This window comes from Phalacrocorax carbo, chromosome 2 (genome assembly GCF_963921805.1).
Source record: "Phalacrocorax carbo chromosome 2, bPhaCar2.1, whole genome shotgun sequence".
Lineage (NCBI taxonomy): Eukaryota > Metazoa > Chordata > Aves > Suliformes > Phalacrocoracidae > Phalacrocorax > Phalacrocorax carbo.
In genome coordinates, this window is record NC_087514.1 from 109,287,515 (window position 1) to 109,305,936 (window position 18,422).

General features: G+C 38.2%; 1 protein-coding gene across 3 annotated transcripts in view; it reads left to right on the plus strand.

Moving 5' to 3' along the window:
- The window catches only part of TPK1 (thiamin pyrophosphokinase 1), a 308,752-nt gene that overhangs the window by 49,587 nt on the left and 240,743 nt on the right, over positions 1–18,422 (plus strand). For 2 of the 3 annotated variants that reach the window (XM_064443817.1, XM_064443814.1), the window contains exon 2: positions 8,825–8,899. The exons of the other annotated variant lie outside the window; for it this stretch is intronic. In XM_064443817.1, coding sequence (XP_064299887.1) covers positions 8,825–8,899 — 75 coding nt within the window. The remainder of the gene's footprint in view (positions 1–8,824; positions 8,900–18,422) is intronic. 3 annotated transcript variants of the gene reach the window in all.

The window sequence follows — 18,422 nt, forward strand, 5'->3', positions numbered from 1 at the left end:
ATAGCAAGCCTGTTTGTCTAATCCTTGTCTTCTAAGAGCTTCTAATTGGTATCAAATTTAGAAGGTGTAAAACGGGCACTGCCTCAGAAGATGCCTTACCTGTGAATAACAAAGCAAAGCATTTAGTATATTTATTTTTAGAAGGTAGTTGCAACGAAATTCATGCACTTTTTTTAGTTTATCTGAAGTATGAAAGGTCGTGTCAGATTCTGCAACCTTGGGGACTAGATTTACCATTCTGCAGAAAATTGCTCCTCCTTCTGCTATTTTACTCCCTGTTCATCTCTTCAGCCTCAGATGGCTATTTTTCCCATGCCACAGGATGAAATATATCTGACTAGTCTCCTAGACCCTTATTTGTCTGTGCCTATATTGGAAATCTCTTTTTTGGATCGCTGGGAAATTTGAGTCAAACTGATAGTCTTGAAAACTGGAAGAGTATAACCGGTTAGGTGACAACATCTCAGCTAAAAAAAACCCCTGCTGCTTCCAGCTAATTCTGAACTTTGTTGTGCTTGGGTTGAAATGAAAGTCCTATTTGCATGAGTGTAGAATGATGGATGGGTGGTCCAGCAACATCTCTGGAGACAAGCAGCAAGGGTATGAGGTAAACCAAGCCAAAGGCCTTGCAGTAGCAAATGGTGCATATGTCAATGTGTATCTCAAAGATCCCATTAGGGTTTATGTACCTTCCTACCCTGCCAAAGTGACTGATTATTCTGATGGGATTATTTTCAAATGAGAGTTGGTACTGGGGCACAAACATAATTTCTGCATATACGATAGTAAGAAGTTAATATTTATGGTTTATATTTAAATAGACAGTTCTCATGATTCAGTTCAGTCGAATGTTTCCCTGGGGAGTTGAATCCTGCAATGAAGTTTCTTTGTGGTGCTGGACCGAGTTATCTAAAGCTGAAGATTCACCACTGGGAACCGTGTGATCTGGTTCTGCTTGACCAGACTGAGGTGTTTGACACATAAAGAGCAGAAGTCCCAAGCACTCAGAATTGTACCTAGGGACTATAGGAGTTTGTATGAAAAGGAGCGTCCCATCACATACTGAGATGAAAAATGCAGCCCTTGCAGTCTTCAAAGGAGCACCAGAATTAACTGGCAAATTTTCATTGCAAGGCGTGGCACCCTTGTAGGAGCAGCAGTGATCAATAATGTAGGTGGGTTATCCTGTGTGTATGGCTGTGTTTGTGACTTATTGTGAAAAATTAGTTGTTTTGAATTCGTCCACATAAATTCTTGTAGAGCGCTCTCCAGAGAGTGCCACATTGCAGCTTTTCAATAAGGCTGTTTGCGCAAATCCCCTTTTCTTCCTACTCCTCTTGCTGGAATTTGCCTGGAGAATTAAGAGCTGTAAAATATTTAAAAATCAATAGAATTTACATGAAAAAATTAACACTAAAATGCACTGACAGGGATAACACTGCCTTTGCATGAAAAGCATCTGGGTATGCATATTTGATTTATTCATTCAATAAGTTTGAGAACATGTTTGTAAGGTCTGTGATCCTTTTGCATAATTTGTGCTGGTTTATTATTGGAGTTGTCACTCTTACAAGGAAAATTAAATGGCTTGTTTGGACTACACAATGTTTTATAAATAGTCACTATAATTAATACAGTAGTCCAAGCTTAACTGTTTCTCTGCATTAAAACTGACAACTACCTTGTTAGCAAGAGCAGAGACATAGGAAGTAGATTTTACTGACTTGAAAGAAGTTTTTCCATTTTCAAAGTAGCAGTTCTGCAGGAGTTGTGAAACTTTTTAAATGTGAAGCATTTACATTTCAGTGTGTTGATTTGGGCTGCGTAAGTTTGAAATGATCCTTTTTGGATTCCCCAGTATCACAGCAGAGCACTGGGTTTCCTGGTGAAGGCACTGCTTGGGGAAAATTTAGTTGAAGAAAGAGAACAGCAGAATGAGCAGCATTTTTGTATAAGGTGCACTATTTGTTCAGTACAAAGTGAGGTTTTATTCTGAAAGGTAACCTTAAAATGTAGTATCTGAGGATTTTGTTAAGTGCTTTTCAAGGAATTTATAATGCAGATAAGCTGAAGTTTTGGGTTAACACTTGCCCCCCACCTTCCCTACAGGAAAGATGCAAGTGTCAGGTTGCCTCTTAAGTAGAACAATCTAAAGTTAGAGCCAAATTTTAATGAGTATAAGATTACAAAAATCTGTTGCTTACTTACGTTAAGCTGATCTTGTGGCATTAGTTTTCTTAGTTTGGTAAAGAGATTGTTTGAAAAATAAAAGATTGATAAGCCAAAAGCCATGTGACTATTGGTATATTTAAGTTAATGTTTTATTTTGGATCAGGAATATGCTTTTGAAGCAAGTCTCCTGATCCTGCCTATTTACTGTGCTTTGTTTTACACTGCAGAGTTGTTTTACAAATATGTAAGCTGATTTCCTTTTGGATGAAGCTAAAAATGTGCTCCAGGAGTGCCAATAATGCTCTCCTACTGCTAATGGGTATTTAGCCTACAAGACCAGACTAGACCAAACCTGAAGTAGCCTCTCTCCCTCCTTTTCTTCCCAAAACATGTATAGTGTGAATATCATTCCTTCAGCATCAACAGTTTTGTTCTATAGACCTGATTTTATTGTGCCATGCTACTTGCGGAGGTAGACATAGGTAGTGCTCATAGTGAGTTGCTGAAGACATTCGTTGATGAAAACAGAATCTTGTATTGTGAGGCAGAAGTCGTTAAGAGTAGTTGCCTGTTAGGAACTGCATCTGCACATCAGGTAGGAAACTACAGGTGGTGTTACAATGTCTAAAAAAAACCAAAAAACAAAGAACCACAATGAAGAAACCCTTTCAGGGAACGGGGGATGCTCCTTAGTCTGATGGACTCGTTCTCCCTAGTTTTTGTCTAGTCAAACATTTACTTCATTTCTGATGGGGAGGCTGTTCCAGTTGAGTATATTTGGAAAGTGGATGGTACCTCTTAAAACAAACCCTGAATGAAATGGTCCATTTCAATAAACTGGCAAGTAGTTTTTCCCAGAGCATCAGTTTTGGACTTAACACTTGGGGACAGGTGCTTACTTGACAGAAAATGATGTAGATTTGGTGCTGATCCCCCAAACTCCTTTCCTTTAGTTTTAAAATCCCACATTCTCTGCATTTAAGTAATATCTGTGTATGTGCTGAACATCTATTTACTTTTTCATAAAGACAAGGTTAAAAAAGAGGGCAATATATTGTCATTTGTTTAGTGGAAACTGATTCAGTGTTTTGGATTTTTTTTTTTTCAAGTGATAGGTGGAACAAATAGACCATTAGCACTTTACTAAAAATGCTGATGAATGTCAAAGAAAAAGCTAATTGTGGTGCTATATCTAATACAGCAAAACGAAAAAAGTTTTACCAAGAAGTTTTTTGAGGTTATAATTTTTCTGGCATTTTTCTACATGAGCCTTCATTTAAGCAAGAATGTGAACTACTTTAATAGACTAGTGTTCTTTAAATAGCCATGTTCCTAATTTAAGGAATATCAGTATTAAAACCTTTTTTCCTTAAGTGTTTGTTAAAGTTGTCCACTACAATTCATTACAATGAATTTTTTCTTGATGTCATAATTCATAACTTTATATGTTCACTTGTTAATTATCCCTTGTTAGCGACATCTGCTTCACCAATAGCAGAAGTTTGCATTCCAGCTTTTGTTTGACTTAGTAATGCTTAGCAATACACAGGAGCCAAGTTTTTCAATCCACACAGTATGTTAAGAAAATTTTAAAAGACAGCCTGATATTTTCTGATTTTTTGGATGGATTGTATTTCAATTAAATAGGAGAGTTTAATGTATTAATTAAAAAAAAAAAAAAACCCAAACAAACACCAAACCCAAACCAACAACATAGCAAATGCTTCAGCAATTTTGCTTTGGTGATCTGTAGCAATAGCCTTATCTATCTTCGCTGTAGTTCTGCATGAACATTATTTTGTTATGTTTGATGGTTTCATGAACTGCTTTCTTTAGGGTTGATTATGATAGGCTCCCACTAAATATAACTCGTGGAATTCTTAGAATCATAATTTCAATGCAAATTCTTCTGCAGCAGAAGAAACTTCAACTGCCATATGAGGAGCTGCCTCAGCCTGTTGTTCTGCTGTCTTTTATCAGTGTCACTGTTTTAGAGCTATGAAAAAATGCCTCGTCCCTTCCCACATGCTCTGACATTAAGGTAGGCAGTGACTGTTCATTTAAAAAACAAATCTGTGGGGCAGGAATTTCCTCAATGATGGTACTGGAAACCAAATCACTTTTTTTTTTTTTTTAATCATGGAGAGTAGGCTGATGTGAGGGCAGCAACATGAGCAGGAAGAAATTTTCAGTGGGATAATTCAGAATTTTTCTCTATCAGAAGCTCATTTTATATTTGGACTCCCACCTATGTGATGAGGAACATGTGTAACCCAAATCTCTACAGTATCTTTTCAAAGGATCTTGGTTAGTATCTTGGATATCTAGATGTATTTCTACCAGTACAGAAATTTTCTGAAAATTTATAACCATCTTGTAAATTTCGACTAGATTAAATTTAATTAAATACTTTACTAATGATAAAAACCCTCTGCCCTGGTACTACCAGTCTCTTTCCTCCTCCTTCCTCTGTACTAGATCTGCCTCTTTGTGGAAGATGCTTGATAGATCATTGGAAAGGAAAGGAATAGCTCCTCTTCAGGCAAGCAGTAAAATACAAATACCAAACAACAAAACAAGACACGAATTGCTTATCGGAAGCCCCTTTCTGTGGTTGAAGCTCTGACTTTGGAGTCGTGCTTTGATAGCACCTTGAGGCATGCCAGTATCTCAGCACAGCGTATCCCCCCCATTGCATATTACTGCTTACAGCATTTCACAAAGACTGGGAATAGCAGTGATCTTTCCCAAAGGCCTTCTTGTTTGAAGCAAGAAAAGCTCTGGAAAATTCAATAGCCAGGAACCTCACAGTATGCGGAATAACTTCTAGTGATATTATTCTCACACTGAAAGGAAACAAAGAAGGGGGTATATATTATTTTATTGTCTGCCAGAGAAAAGGTTGTCTTTATATATACCTTTTGCATATGCTTTGTGACAGACATATAGCCTGAACACTGGCATGTGACAAGGGGAAATCAATAAAAAATGCATAATGATGTTATAAATATTTATAGAATAGCTAGATGAGTGTAATATGACAGGAAGAATTCAAGAGTGCTTTTAGAACAGCAAATGTGTGCTCTAAAATATATTGGAATTCTTCTGAGTGAGTTAAAATGGGGTAAAAAGGCGTTGCATGGGCTCTGAGAGACATGCACAACACCTTGATTAAAGTCCTTTCTAAGCAACCATAAGAAAAATTTTGTCAAAGAAGTGAAGCTAAATAAAAGTTGGAAAGCATATAAGGGAAACAGTTTTCAGAAAGCGTGAGGTTGTTCACTGATATCTCAGTGGGACTTGTAGGGATTTTTGATTGATTTGCAATGTAGGAAAGTAAGGAAATGGTCCTCTGTGTTTCTGGCAGGATTAAAATGATCTGGCTTTATCCAAAGACAAGGAATTTTCCAAGTCTGCTAAATTTTTTTTTTTGCTAGATTTTTGTGTATAACTGGCTGTTGATATAGTTGTACACCTGTTAATACATATGTCTGCAAGTCATGCCTTTAAGACTGCAAGATTTATAAGCAGCAAATAGGAAAACAAGTGGATAAGACTGGAGATGAACAAATTTGTTTTCATAAATGCAAGTAAAAATCTCCTCTAGTCATCCTTCTGTCTTCCTGTCCTGTAGAAATTAGGCCTTAATGTGCGGTTAATTGGTCTACAAGACGACTTACATTGTGGGACTTGGCTCCCTTCATTCTCTGTTGATGTAAACATCAAGAATAAGCTGGAGGTTTTGTATGGAGGAATTTATTCTTTTCTGCTTGTGCTGCAGATGGCTGAATTTGCTCAGTCTGCAAAACCTGCAAGAAAAGTACATAATGAAAGAGAAAATTATACTAAAAATGGAAGAAACTACGCAAGAGAACAACTTGTTCTGCCTCTAACAAAAGGCCAACAAAAGCTTTTCAGTGGAGATACCCATATCTGGGGACAGGTTATCTTTGCTGCTGAATTCTTGCTTACAGAATTTTCCTTCCCTTAGTCCACCCAGAGCACAATTTTGTTAATGGTAGGGTTAGGGTGCTAATTATCATTGTGAAAAATGGATGTGCAGACAGTCCAGGAGATAGATGCTTCCTAATTTGTTAAGGGCTTTTAAAGATAAATGGCCTTGAAGTAGATTTGTTTTCAAATGAATAGCCAGTAGAGTGCTCGGAGCAGTGGCACAGGGAGCTCTCATCGGTTTTTCTCAGAGTGGTGGATGTTGCACATTCTGCCTGTTGATGTGGTCTTTGCCATGAGAAGTCCTAAATTATTAATAGTTTTTAGGGCAATGGTGGTAAATTATTGCAGCCCAGTTTTATTACTGTTTTACGTCTATGGAGGACTGAGCCCTTTGTGCAGCTTTATATTAACTCAGTGAGCACCATTAAAACATTGACATTTAGGCTCGTTGCGGTAGCATTAATCACAGCATTTTATCATGCATTAATTGCAGTTGTTTGAAATGACTGGAACATTCACTTTTCTAAAAGCAGGAGAAACAATAATTTCCCTTTCTCCACTTCTTCAATCCATAACTGTACTTAAAAAAAAAACCCAAACTACACCAAAACCCGCTCCTAATTGTGTGTGCTGTGGGCATCTACCTCTGCTTCTTTGCAACAACTGAGCAAGAGCTAGCAGCTATTACAGGCCTCACTGGAAGCTCGTGGAAGTGTCATCTCTGAAAATCAGCCTCTGAAGTCTCAGTGTGGACACGTACAGCCACAGCTTGACTTCAAAAAAATATCTTAATATATAACAAGAGTCATCCTGATGTGCGAAGAATAAAGCTAAAAATCTACTGCATTTTCAGATGCTGATATGGCTTAAGGGTTTAAAACAGACACAGAAATGTCTTTTGTGAATCACCAGCAGGAATAGGTTTACAGCATCTGTATCTATTTATATTATGTATTACTAAAAGAACCTGTGATGTTTGGCCCTCTTCAGTGGAGGGCACCACTAGATGATTACGTTTAATATAAGGAGTTGGCAGCCTTTCTCACTTAACCATCATTAGATCTGCTGCTGATGTCCCATTTTGCGAGGCAGCTGGAAATTGGCACTTAGTTTGAATGTATTGTTTTCTACCTTTCTCTTAAGGTTCAAGGACAAGGCAAAGCTGTTCAGACTACATGAAGAAAAAGGTTTTTCTCACTTTCCTTTGTGTACTTGGTCCTCTGACGTCTCCATTGTTTTCTAAGTAAATTTATTCCCTAAATAAATTTATTTCCCTTTATATACGTGAAGTGTGGACCATGAGAGCAAAGATGTAAGTGGAAGACATGAGGGAAGGTACTTGAAAGCACCATGCAGAAGATAGCTGTGATAAACCTGTAGGGTTTTTACTGGAGCAAAAATTATCTAGGTCTTCAGTAGTGTTTCTCTTGATACTTACAAAGGAGTACAATACTGTCATTTCTGTTTTAGGGAACTGAGGTGTAGAATGGGTCAGTGGAGAAACCCTAAATCAGTTGAAAGGTGAGGTGCAGAATAGTGGTGTCCCACCCTCATAACGCTTCATGCTTCTAGCCATGCATTTCATTTATTATTTTAAAGACTGTCTCCTCCCTACTGGCACCCTAAGATGTTCCTGCACCTTCAGGACTTATGTCACCTGTATTTTACCTGGTAATGGCATATGGCTTAAGCCACAGCTTCACCTGTAGCCTTCTGCCTCCTGCTATACTGGATTTGCTCAAAAGACTTTCCAGTGATAGATGTTTTCTTTTTTCAATTACAGTGGCTTCACATGACCAAATAATACTTCATTAGCCTGATTGCCTAAGGATATCAAGCTCCAGGGGAAACTTGTATTCCTACATGATTGGCAAGATAATTAGGAAGTGAAAATGCAAATCCCGCTACAGGCAACCATCATAAAATTTACGTATTTATTCTTTGAAACCAAAGTGTGTCATATCATAAATCATTTCATTTTAAGGCTTTTATATTTGTAGGTTTATTATCAACCTTCACAATGGACATATCGCTAGGGCAGGAGGCCTGCGGAGCCCAATCAAGTTGGATCAGTTCAGGTTGCTGGTAAATCCACTGAGATTTTTAGTCTGCAGTATCACCTAGATAATGCAGGCTAAAGTTCACTTTTGCTTTTACTAGCTGTGATTTTAAGTTCCCTGGTTGTGGCCTTTCATTCTGTGTTTGTAAAGTACCAGAGTGGATCTACCACAATTAGAGCTTCTGTGTAGGCACAGAAACCACTGATGGCAGCATGAGTCCTGCATCCACAAGGAGAGTGGAATATTGGACCTAGATTAGAGACAGCTTTGTAGGGAGTCAGCTACAGCCTTCCATGTTAATAGAGGCCATGATGAAGCTCGTATCAGTAAATGCTGCATCCAGGTGGCAGCAGCAAGTGTGAGATTAAATGAGAGCGCTGTATAGATGTGAGGTCCTGGTGAGGATGGCCTTCAGTGGGTAAAAGTCACTTATAAATTAAAGTTTAGCAAAACCCTACCAAGTAAAAGGTGTCTGATGAAATTCTGGCAGCTTCTCTATCTGGAAATGAGGAAATGTTAGAAGCAAGGAAATTAGTGGAGTTGCTCCAAGGTGGTTGGACTAAAATTAATATGGCAAAAGCAAAATTAAAAAAGGGAAAAAATATTCTTGCTAATAAGAATCAACATTTTTCTTACAGGAGACCTGAAGTTTTGCCTTCTGATTCTGAACCAGCCTTTCAACAAAGATCTCTTTTGTTGTCTTTGGAGCAAAGGTAATAATAACTTATGTGCGTCTTCATTTGCTTATTTACTTAGCCGCTACCCAGCTAATGTACCTCATGTCTGTTGAATTGCAGCATGGCAATTTCCTCTTAACTAGAGCAACCTTCTGGTGAGGGTGTGAATTGGCAGAGTATGTCCCTTGTTGCTGAATGCAGCAAATGAGCTGATTATGCAAATTCTGCATCTCTGCATTGCTTACGTCAGTGGGAACTTTATGGACTGATCTGTGTAAGACTGTAGCTTTTCAGAGGCATCTGAGGAATGATCATTGTTTTGCTGACATAGTGTAGTAGATCAATGAAGCATTTAAGAGTCTGGAAGCGAGTGTTCCTTTAAAGGTCATCAGTGAAATGTGTTAATTTTAATCAAAATAAAATGAACCGTGTAGATATTATGTTGTGAAAGCAGTGGGAATTTGCGTGCATGTCAGAAATATGCAAATCAGATTTCACTACCCCTTTGTTTAATATGCGCAGTGCTAATCATCATGTCTGGTATGATAGCTGCAGATTTACTGACATTTTGTGGAGATACGTAAATCTTTACAAGCTTGGAGCTATTAATTCCTCTGGTGCAGAAATGTAGTCCTTCAGAAGCTTTCTGACAAACCACAGGAACTGTCTCTAACTTGTAACCAGGCTGGGAACCTTGCCGAGATATTCCTCTTAACTGACTGGGGCAGATAGAGCTATTTGATTTTCACCGTAGGTGTAAGGGCTGGCAGGGGGTAGCTGTATGGTTAAAAGGAATTGGAGTAAGGGATGAAGTGGGCAGGATGTATTCAGAGCACTAGATTCCAGTAAACCTACATTAGGTGCCTGTATAGGCTGAGGAGTGAGAAAAAAAAGTGAGATATTGTACAGGATGATTCAAAGCGTCTGAATGAGCACTGTACCCCAAACAGGCTGTCTTTCACTTGCAATATCATCAAGAAATGGCAGCAGGAAGTGTTCAGTGGGAGGGCTGTCAGGTGTACTTTCTAGATGTGATTCTACATGCTGTGTTGAAAGTAATTATGGTGCTGTGAATAGTTTTTCAAAGAGCCTGTAAGAGTTAGAAGTGAGAGTAAGGAGTTAAGAGTAAGCCCTATTTAAGCTAATAAGACTTCTGCTGGTAGGTTACTTCCAGAAATAGGTGGATAGTTTCTATCTACATAACATGACAGAGAATGGTGGTGTCATAGTGAACCTGAACTGCTATTCTTCAAAACATCTCAGCTTCAGTAAACCTCAGTGAATCCAGGACAAGGTTTTGGCAATGCCTGGCTGACAATCCTAGTGGACTACTGTAGGTGTCAGCAATTTTGTGCCTTCTGGATCCTGCTTCTGAAGGAGTCTCAGCGGAAAGACTGCTGCAGTACTAGGAGAACCTGGGTTTTTGATATGTGTAGTGAAAGAAATTCTGAAAGAATGAAACATCCTTAGAAACAGTGCTTGATGACCAGCTGTACGTGCTTGAGATCTCATAAAGGAGTGGTGAGAAGGAAACAATAGAGTTGTTGATCCACAGAATATTGCCAGGTATGCAAACTGGGGCAAAAAGGGAGAGAAAAATGCAGAGGGGAAAAAAAAATACTGACTGGCTTCTCTAAGTTACAGCAGTCTTGGGTGTTTTACCAAGTACAGAATGCTGAGACATAAGTGTTAAAAATAAGTAGGTTCTGTCCTATCAAAATAACTTGTTTCATTAGCCCTGTCGCTTTAGCATCAAGTAAAAATGAAGGTGTGATGTGGTATGTCCTGAGTTAAAAAAGTAAGTCACATCAATAAAGTGTGGCTATTCTAGGCTAAACTCATCCCAGGTGTAACTCCTCTTGACCTCAAGAAAAACTGGTTGCAGCTAATTAGCCTTTGTCTTATTACAGACTTATATGAAATCTATTTTTACTGACATACTTCGAAAAGAACTATTTCAATCTGTACAAGTTTGCATGAACTTCCTTCCCTGTGCTTGTGAAAGACACTGAAATCTGAGTTCTGCACTTCCAGGGGACAGCTTTTACCACTCTTACCATACAAGCTGGATAAGCGACAATAGTGAGGTAGTATAAGCTAAAGACTACCATGATTTTAGTCATTATATTAATTACTGTAGTAAACTAATCTAGAACATGTTCCCTTTGTGTTAGGTACAGTGATACAGTATTAGTGCTGCTGTAAAAACAGGAGGGCTGAAGAGCTGGAGAAGGGATAGTTTGCAAAATCAGGCTGAAGAATAGTATGGCAGAAATCAGTGGTAATGCTTCACTGAAGGATTTATTGGGCTGGGTATAGTGGGGAGGGGACAAACCAGATGGCAAGAGAAGACGATAGGTCAATAAAGGGAAATGGGTAAGGGAAAAAGGTCTCACAGTAAGAAGCTGATATAAGGAGACCAAATATGAGGTAGATGCAGAGGGTTAGAAATAGACTGTGAGTAAGCACAAGGCTGGGAATATGGGTCAAATCCATCAAAAATGCTTTGACTATAGCTGTTAATGCAGCCATTTTTACTAGTGGAAGTTGCATGTCTTCCCTTGCAGTCCTTATCCTAACTGGGGAAAATGCATGGAAAAGACATGGCCCTGCTTTTCTTAGAGTTGAAGTTTTTGTGTCTGGGAGGTTCCTATAAGGAAAACTGGATCCAGGGGGGCCTTACCTTAATAACCCTGTCGCACATCCTAATTTCCTGCTTGTATTTCAGCAATGTTTCTAGCTCCTGCTTTGAATCCTGTTTAACAAAAAAATTGGTAGGGAAAAATCGATTTACATTAGTCTCTAGGGCTACTTTGCAAGTAGTTTCAAATGTAAATGTATCTTTAACAGAAACGACTGAGTTGAGAGTCTGAAGCTGTCTCTACATTAAGTTTGAAAAGTACGGAGGCCCAGGTTTTAGTGGCTGAAAACAGAAGAGGCTTTCTGGAGAGTAAATAAAAGTTCCTGAGATTTTGATTCTGCTTTTTAAAATCTTTTTAATCAGAAATTCAATGACTGACTTATGCCAAGAATTTCAGCAATGTCTAGTGATTGTAAGTGCATCTGTTTTTTTTATGTCTCCCAAGTGAAGTACCAGGAAAGGGGCAGAATTATTGCAGTGCGAAGAAATCACCTCTGTAAAATTGTCTCAAGTTCAGGATCTGAAAATTGTTTCTTGTTTCTGAAAACATTGCCCCTACAAGCTATACTACTCAAATGATCCAGAATTGTCTTCATGTGTTCGCTTGATGGTAGCATGCTAAATGGCTGTGTATTGTAGAGTACTTTTCATTCTTAAATGTTGACAATGACAGCTATAAAGAGCAAGAAGTAATGCTCTGAAAAATATGATTATAATTTCAAGAATCAGAGTAAAATGGCAACATTCTACAGCGATCTGATGAAGTTCCCATCAGTGCTGTCTTTCTGGGAATGGCAGGTTTGTTGTTAAATAGCATCTTTGAATTTGCTTATGGAGAAGGACATATTAAAATAGGTTTTTTCCTTCTGTTCCATTTAACCTCTGGCTGGGTGTTCTTATATCCACTGGTTTACTGATAAATGCAGCTGCAGAATTAAAATATTGGTTAATGCAGATCTGCTTGGCTGAAGAGGGAAGACTATTACACTTGTGCTTAATGGTAAGAAAACATATCCACAGGTATTTTTCAATTCTTACAATGGTTGTGATACATGAGATGCTGTGCCTTCCTCAAAAGGGTTGTGAACTTTTTCAGCAAATAAAGACTTTCCATTAAAGCTTTTAATCAAACAGAACATGTTGAACTACGTTAAATATGAGCCATTCACATGACAAAATATTCTTGGCTGTTGTATAGAATAAACTACCAACATCATTTTGGAATGGGCTGACTGAATCCTGACTTGTGGGATGTGTATTTAATGTTGGACAAGCAGGTGGGGAGGAGACATCTATGAGTCCAGGCTGTAAAAACATTTGTCCTTCAGGAGTACTTATCTAAATAGTCTCTGTCATGCTCTTTCAAGTGAAGGACTCTGGGGTCTAGCTACATCTCCTTGTTATGCTGCCCTACCAGCCACTTCTCTATATGCATAGTATATAGGCATTTTATGACACTTTGTAGACCATGAACATGGAGAAACTCCAGAAAGAGGAATGTTGCTCACCCTAGAGATTTCAGCTCTATATTTGTGGGAGTCTATATGCTGAGATAGCAGGAAGCATACTTCTACAGCAGCAGTGTAATAACTCAAATCCAGATTGTGTTAGATCATCTTCATGTAAACAGTATTTTCTTACACCACATCTGTTGTGATTGCTTATCCATAAATTGAGTTTTTTCAAGTTTCTATCTCTATCAATACCCATTTTACAACAATCAAAGTGGCTACCGGATCTTAAATAGTATCTTGAATGTGAGGTAACTTTTCTGTCAAGGTCAGCCTACCTATGGTTTAGTTAAAATGCTGCTAATGAATGGTTTGTTGGCATCTGGAGGTGACTGCAAGTTACAAAATATTTCCTCTTCCTGAGTAATCAAGTAAGGAAAGGCGCTAATTTCTATCATGAGTTTCAGTGTCACCTGTCTCGGAATGCCACATGCTCCCATGCATTTTATGTTCCATATGCTTTTGTCTGCAATATAATTGGTGATTGATATTTTGAATGTCTTTTGTTAAGGTCCAAGAGCTGTGTATGAAGGTAAATAAGCTATAAATACAGGTGGCAATGCAAAGCTCAGGTAAGTATACTGAAGGGAAGGTATCAGATTAGTTGGAACAGTTTGAATGTCTCAGAGCAGAGAAAAGGGTATTGTAGTTTAATAACTGGAGGGAAATAACCTGACTTTCCCTGGTGCCATTTTTTCTTGTCCATGATAGATACCTTTTCCTCTGTTGTCTTTAGTGGTTGAACTTGCCTGCACTTCTGGAATTATTGGTATGTACAGCCATTCACTTGCCCTCTTACCTTACAGCAATGAACTTGTCTTGTTGGCATATGGTGCGCTTTTTTCTCACCTTTTATTTTCATTTCTGGCTGAACTTACTTGTAATATATCTCAAATTTGTACTAGACCCAGAATTGGCAGCTGGCATAAAACTTGAGTGAATTTAGAGCAGCTACTATTAATAAATAGGAAAATGTTCATAAAAATGGTGATTGGGATGTCGCATGGACTTGTATGCTTTATTGCACTTTCCAGCAGGCATCCAGACTAGCAGTAACTCTTACTGCTGGCCTCGCTAAACTATTCTGTTCTCCCCTGAGTAATATTAGGCTCCTGATAAGTCAACAATGAAGTTCATTTTTCCAGATTTGAATCAAAACAGGAATATAATTTCTACTTTGTACTCAGTAACTTAAATTTGCTGTTCTGTGCCACTCGATTTAGATTTAAACATTTTCTTAAGTTGGTGTGCCTGTTGTTGGACTACATGCAGTGAGTTAATGTCTTTCAAGTACAGGAGTCTGAGAGAAGTTATTTCAAGTGTTCTTGAGGGTAGGGAACCTGTGATATGCTTCAGGAGCGAAAAAATCTGTCCCTGATTAGGGCTGGCTAGCCTGGAAACAAAGTAGTATCTGGATCTTAGGATGTGTAGTAGTTTGCACTAGCAGGGATTCTGGGAAAAGCATTTTTCTAGACCAAGCTTGACCTCTACCAGATTTTCAGTGGTAAACTGAAAGTTTACATTTATCTTCATAAAAGTAAGCTTAGAACTCCAGATACATGTAGAATTCTCCCATTTGTTGCATGTATATTGTAGGTGACACTCTGGTTCAGAATCTAGGCTCTTGAGAAAAGTAGCCTAGATGTGTGGACATTTTGAAAAGTAGGTGTCATTGATTTCTGCAAATTTTTAGACAGTTATTGGAAAAGCTGAGAACAGAGTTGGTCTTCCAGGCCTTTTCACACTTCAAGTTCCCTCACCACAGTGGTAGCTGTGGTAGAATGAGGTCTTTAGATAAAACTTGAAACAAACTAGGCTGGTTTTCTTTGTTGTTGTTGATTTTATTTCCCTGCAAATACAGCAACAGGAAATCGTGAAATCTAAGAGGAATATTTGTTTGCTTAATGGATTTAAGATTTTGTTTGAAAAATGAAAAAACTTAGTAATTAAGATCCTCTTCTGTGATGCTTTGAAAAGCTAAACCCCGCTGAGCTGGAGTTAAGTTTAACAGAACAATAGAGAATTACTTTGAACTACTAGTGAAAAGCATAACAGATGATTGCAGCAGAAGAAAAAAAAAAATGGGAAGTTGTTACAGTGGTTTTTTTCTACTGAGTTGGGATGCAAATCCTATTAGGTGAGTGTTGTGGATCCTGCTGATTATGTCAGTTTGTTGTAGAAGACTGGAATGCACCTCACTCAAAAGAGGGAAGCAGCAATATGTTTTACTGAGGTAGAATAATAATTTGACAGAGTTCAATGAATTTGATGGAATTTAACAAAGTTTAACAGGGGTTGCCAAGGCTCAGTAAGTTTGATGGCAAGGTTCACCTTACTAATTACTGCATGGAAGAAACATACAAAGGAAAATTGAGTTAGAATCAAGTTAGAATGATTCACACAGAGACCAGAGACGAAAAGGGTAAGGAAGACCTTCCTGTTGAGTTGCAATGTTCAGAGTGGACTCCTTGCTTTCTAAACTCCTGATAGAGCTTTGGTGTGGTTAGATCCAATCTCAGTCTTGGAGTTGGATGGTTTATGCCTAATGGAATTATCTCGGCAAAGTTTATAGTAATTAATATTTAATAGCTACATGGATTAGTATTGTTTCATTAGTATTAATTCAGCGTACTATCAGTCACTTACCAAAGATCTGCCATTGGTAAAAGGTCTCTCAGCCTTGAGGAGCAACCTTGAGAGGCCTCCCAGCTCAAGGGGAGATCACCACCATGCAGCTACCATGACTAGCAGGGAGGCTCACTTAGGCTGTCATAGTTATGGAGTAAAGTGGTTGGCTCATAGTCAAATTACATGTGATGGGAAAGGTATGCATGAGACTCCTTGTACCCACAACTTTCTTTGTTCCTTAATTGATGAGTCGTGGAAAACCGACCAGCTATTCATGTGTTAATCACATGATTGGTGTTCCAAAGTCATATGCGTAGATGATCACTGTGTCATTCTGCTCCTTTGTGGGTTTTTAGAGAACAGACTGGAACTAGAAGAGTTCTCGGGCTGGGTACAGCTCAGGCTTTTCCCTCCTTTGGAGCCTGTACCAAACTACTGCTAGTTTGGTTAAGGTGTTGAGTGCATCTGTCACAATGACCTCCGTTGTCACAAGATTTGCTATAGAAAAGCCTTTGATAGCATCATACTATATATCTGGTTACCGTGTTTCCGAGGGCAGCTGGAAGAAGGAGCTTTGGAAAATATTGTCAGGAGGATGCCTTAGAGCATTCCAAGCAGAAGGGGAAGCATAAGGCAATAGAGAAAAATATGATTAATTGCTTATTTTGTTAGTGATTCAACAAGAAGTATGGTCCTGGGAATGAACCTGAGGAACAGGGGTGAATGCATGAGGTTAGCTAAGTAAGACCCATGACAGAAAAGAGCAGGTTCTTAATCCAATAGGAATCCAAGGAACACTTGGACTTTCACTGCCTCAAGCTACAGTGAGAAGTGTTTAAAAAGGTTGTTTCTCTGGGAGTCGCTACAGGGCAAAAGTATTTTCATAGCTAGAGCTTAGCATGAATCTGCTACTAGGGTGAAAATGTAAGGTCTTGTAAAAGATGGATGTTGTCTAGGGTTGCTGACATCAGGGTCTTCTCACTGGCTGTGATGGCCTTTGGATCAAACCATTGTGTTAGTCTTCCTTTTTCTCTTACTCCAGGTTTGTCTAGGGCAGACAAACCATGGTGGCTGTGGGGTTTGTTTTTGTTTGTTTGTTTTGTTTTGGCTTGGTTTTGTTGTTTAGTTTGTTTTTTTTTAAACCCATACTGGTATAAACACCTCACCGTTCATCTTGGTTATTTCAAATGGTGACTGCTTTTTAGAAGAGGATCTCCTCTTTTTAATTTACCTAAATCTAGTTATGTTTCTAGCCTTTGAATTTTAAAAGTTTGATTACTTTATTACCATGACTGTAATAATGAGGAGCTCAACCAGTGAACAGTTTAACTCTTCTGTAGTAAGTTAGACTATGCTAGTATTTATTGGTTACTTGGCTGATGAAGTGTGTGTCCTTCACTGTATTTAGTGCCTGAAGGGACACCACTGGTTTGAGAATATGGATGTTGGATTGCTGGTTTTCTCATCTAAATGGTTTACATACGGTCTTGTGCTCACCCGTATTATCAAGTATGAAAATTGAACTTCAATGTCATATAAGTCAGAAAATAGCTAACTCTTCTGCTCTACTCATTGTTTCTGCTTTTTTTTTTACAGTAGGCTGTTTTGTTAGATTTTAGCATTACATAAATATGTTACTAAAAATAGTGCATTTATGTTTTGAAAACAGAATAGTGGAACTTTTTTTTTAATGTGTTATTGGTTAGATAGCTTGCCATACAACATACCATGTAAGTTCTAAAATGATTGATGGACTTGTGTCAAAGACAGCTTTCTCTGTGATCCCTTCTGTCTTTGTTAAATACCTTCTATAGTGTCACTACTTCTAAGCTTCTTTAATGTATTTTAGTGTTATTCAAAATGTCATCTGTGTGAGACGATGTGTTTTGTTTGTGTTTGGGATTATCAGTGTTGTTTTTTCCTAGGCAATGACCAGAATTTTTAAAGAGTTAGTGGAGGTCTGGGCTTCTCATGTTATGTACCTAGTTGGACACACTAAGAGTTTGAGTAAGAAGAAGATAGTTTGTATTGATACCAAATAACCATAATTGTTTAGCTTGATGATTTCACTGGGATCATTCTTATGCCTTACATACTGAAAGTGAGTGATCTGGTGCTTTGCTGGATTTGGTGTGAACTGCATCTTGTCAGGATGAGCCGAAGCAGTTATCTACAGTGTTATTTATATTGTCTGAGCATGACAAATTATAAGAATGATTTGAGGACTTCCTGAATTCATTTTAGTTTGTTTCCTCTGCCATAAACATGTTAATATATGGGGTAGAGTGTGGATGTTCAGTTGTTAAATGTCCATATTAGTCGAACAGTTCCATATTAGAACTCTGGAGTATTGGTTGGGTTTTTGTCTTGTTTATTGCTGATTGCACCACAGATTTGCTTATGTAAATGGACAAAAGCTATATTGACTTTGATTTAGTTTCACGTATTTACTCCACCCAAAAACTTAGCACACAGAAATGGAACAAGTATTGTGGCTATTAACACCTTTTTTTCCTCACACATTAACAATTCTTTAGACAAAGGTGACACACAGCAGCCTGGCTTCAGTTTCACTGATGGTGAATCACATTCGAGCAGAAAGAAAAAATTGTCATAGGTTTTTTATTCTGGAAAATTCCATTGACCTCAGAAATAGCAGGGACAACCTATAATTTTTAGAAGTGTTTTATTATCATCTTCCATTGTTGGAAGCTTTATGACTAGGAGCCTGATGTAGAGGCTCTTGATATCAATATTCCTTCAGTTAGTTGGAATTAAT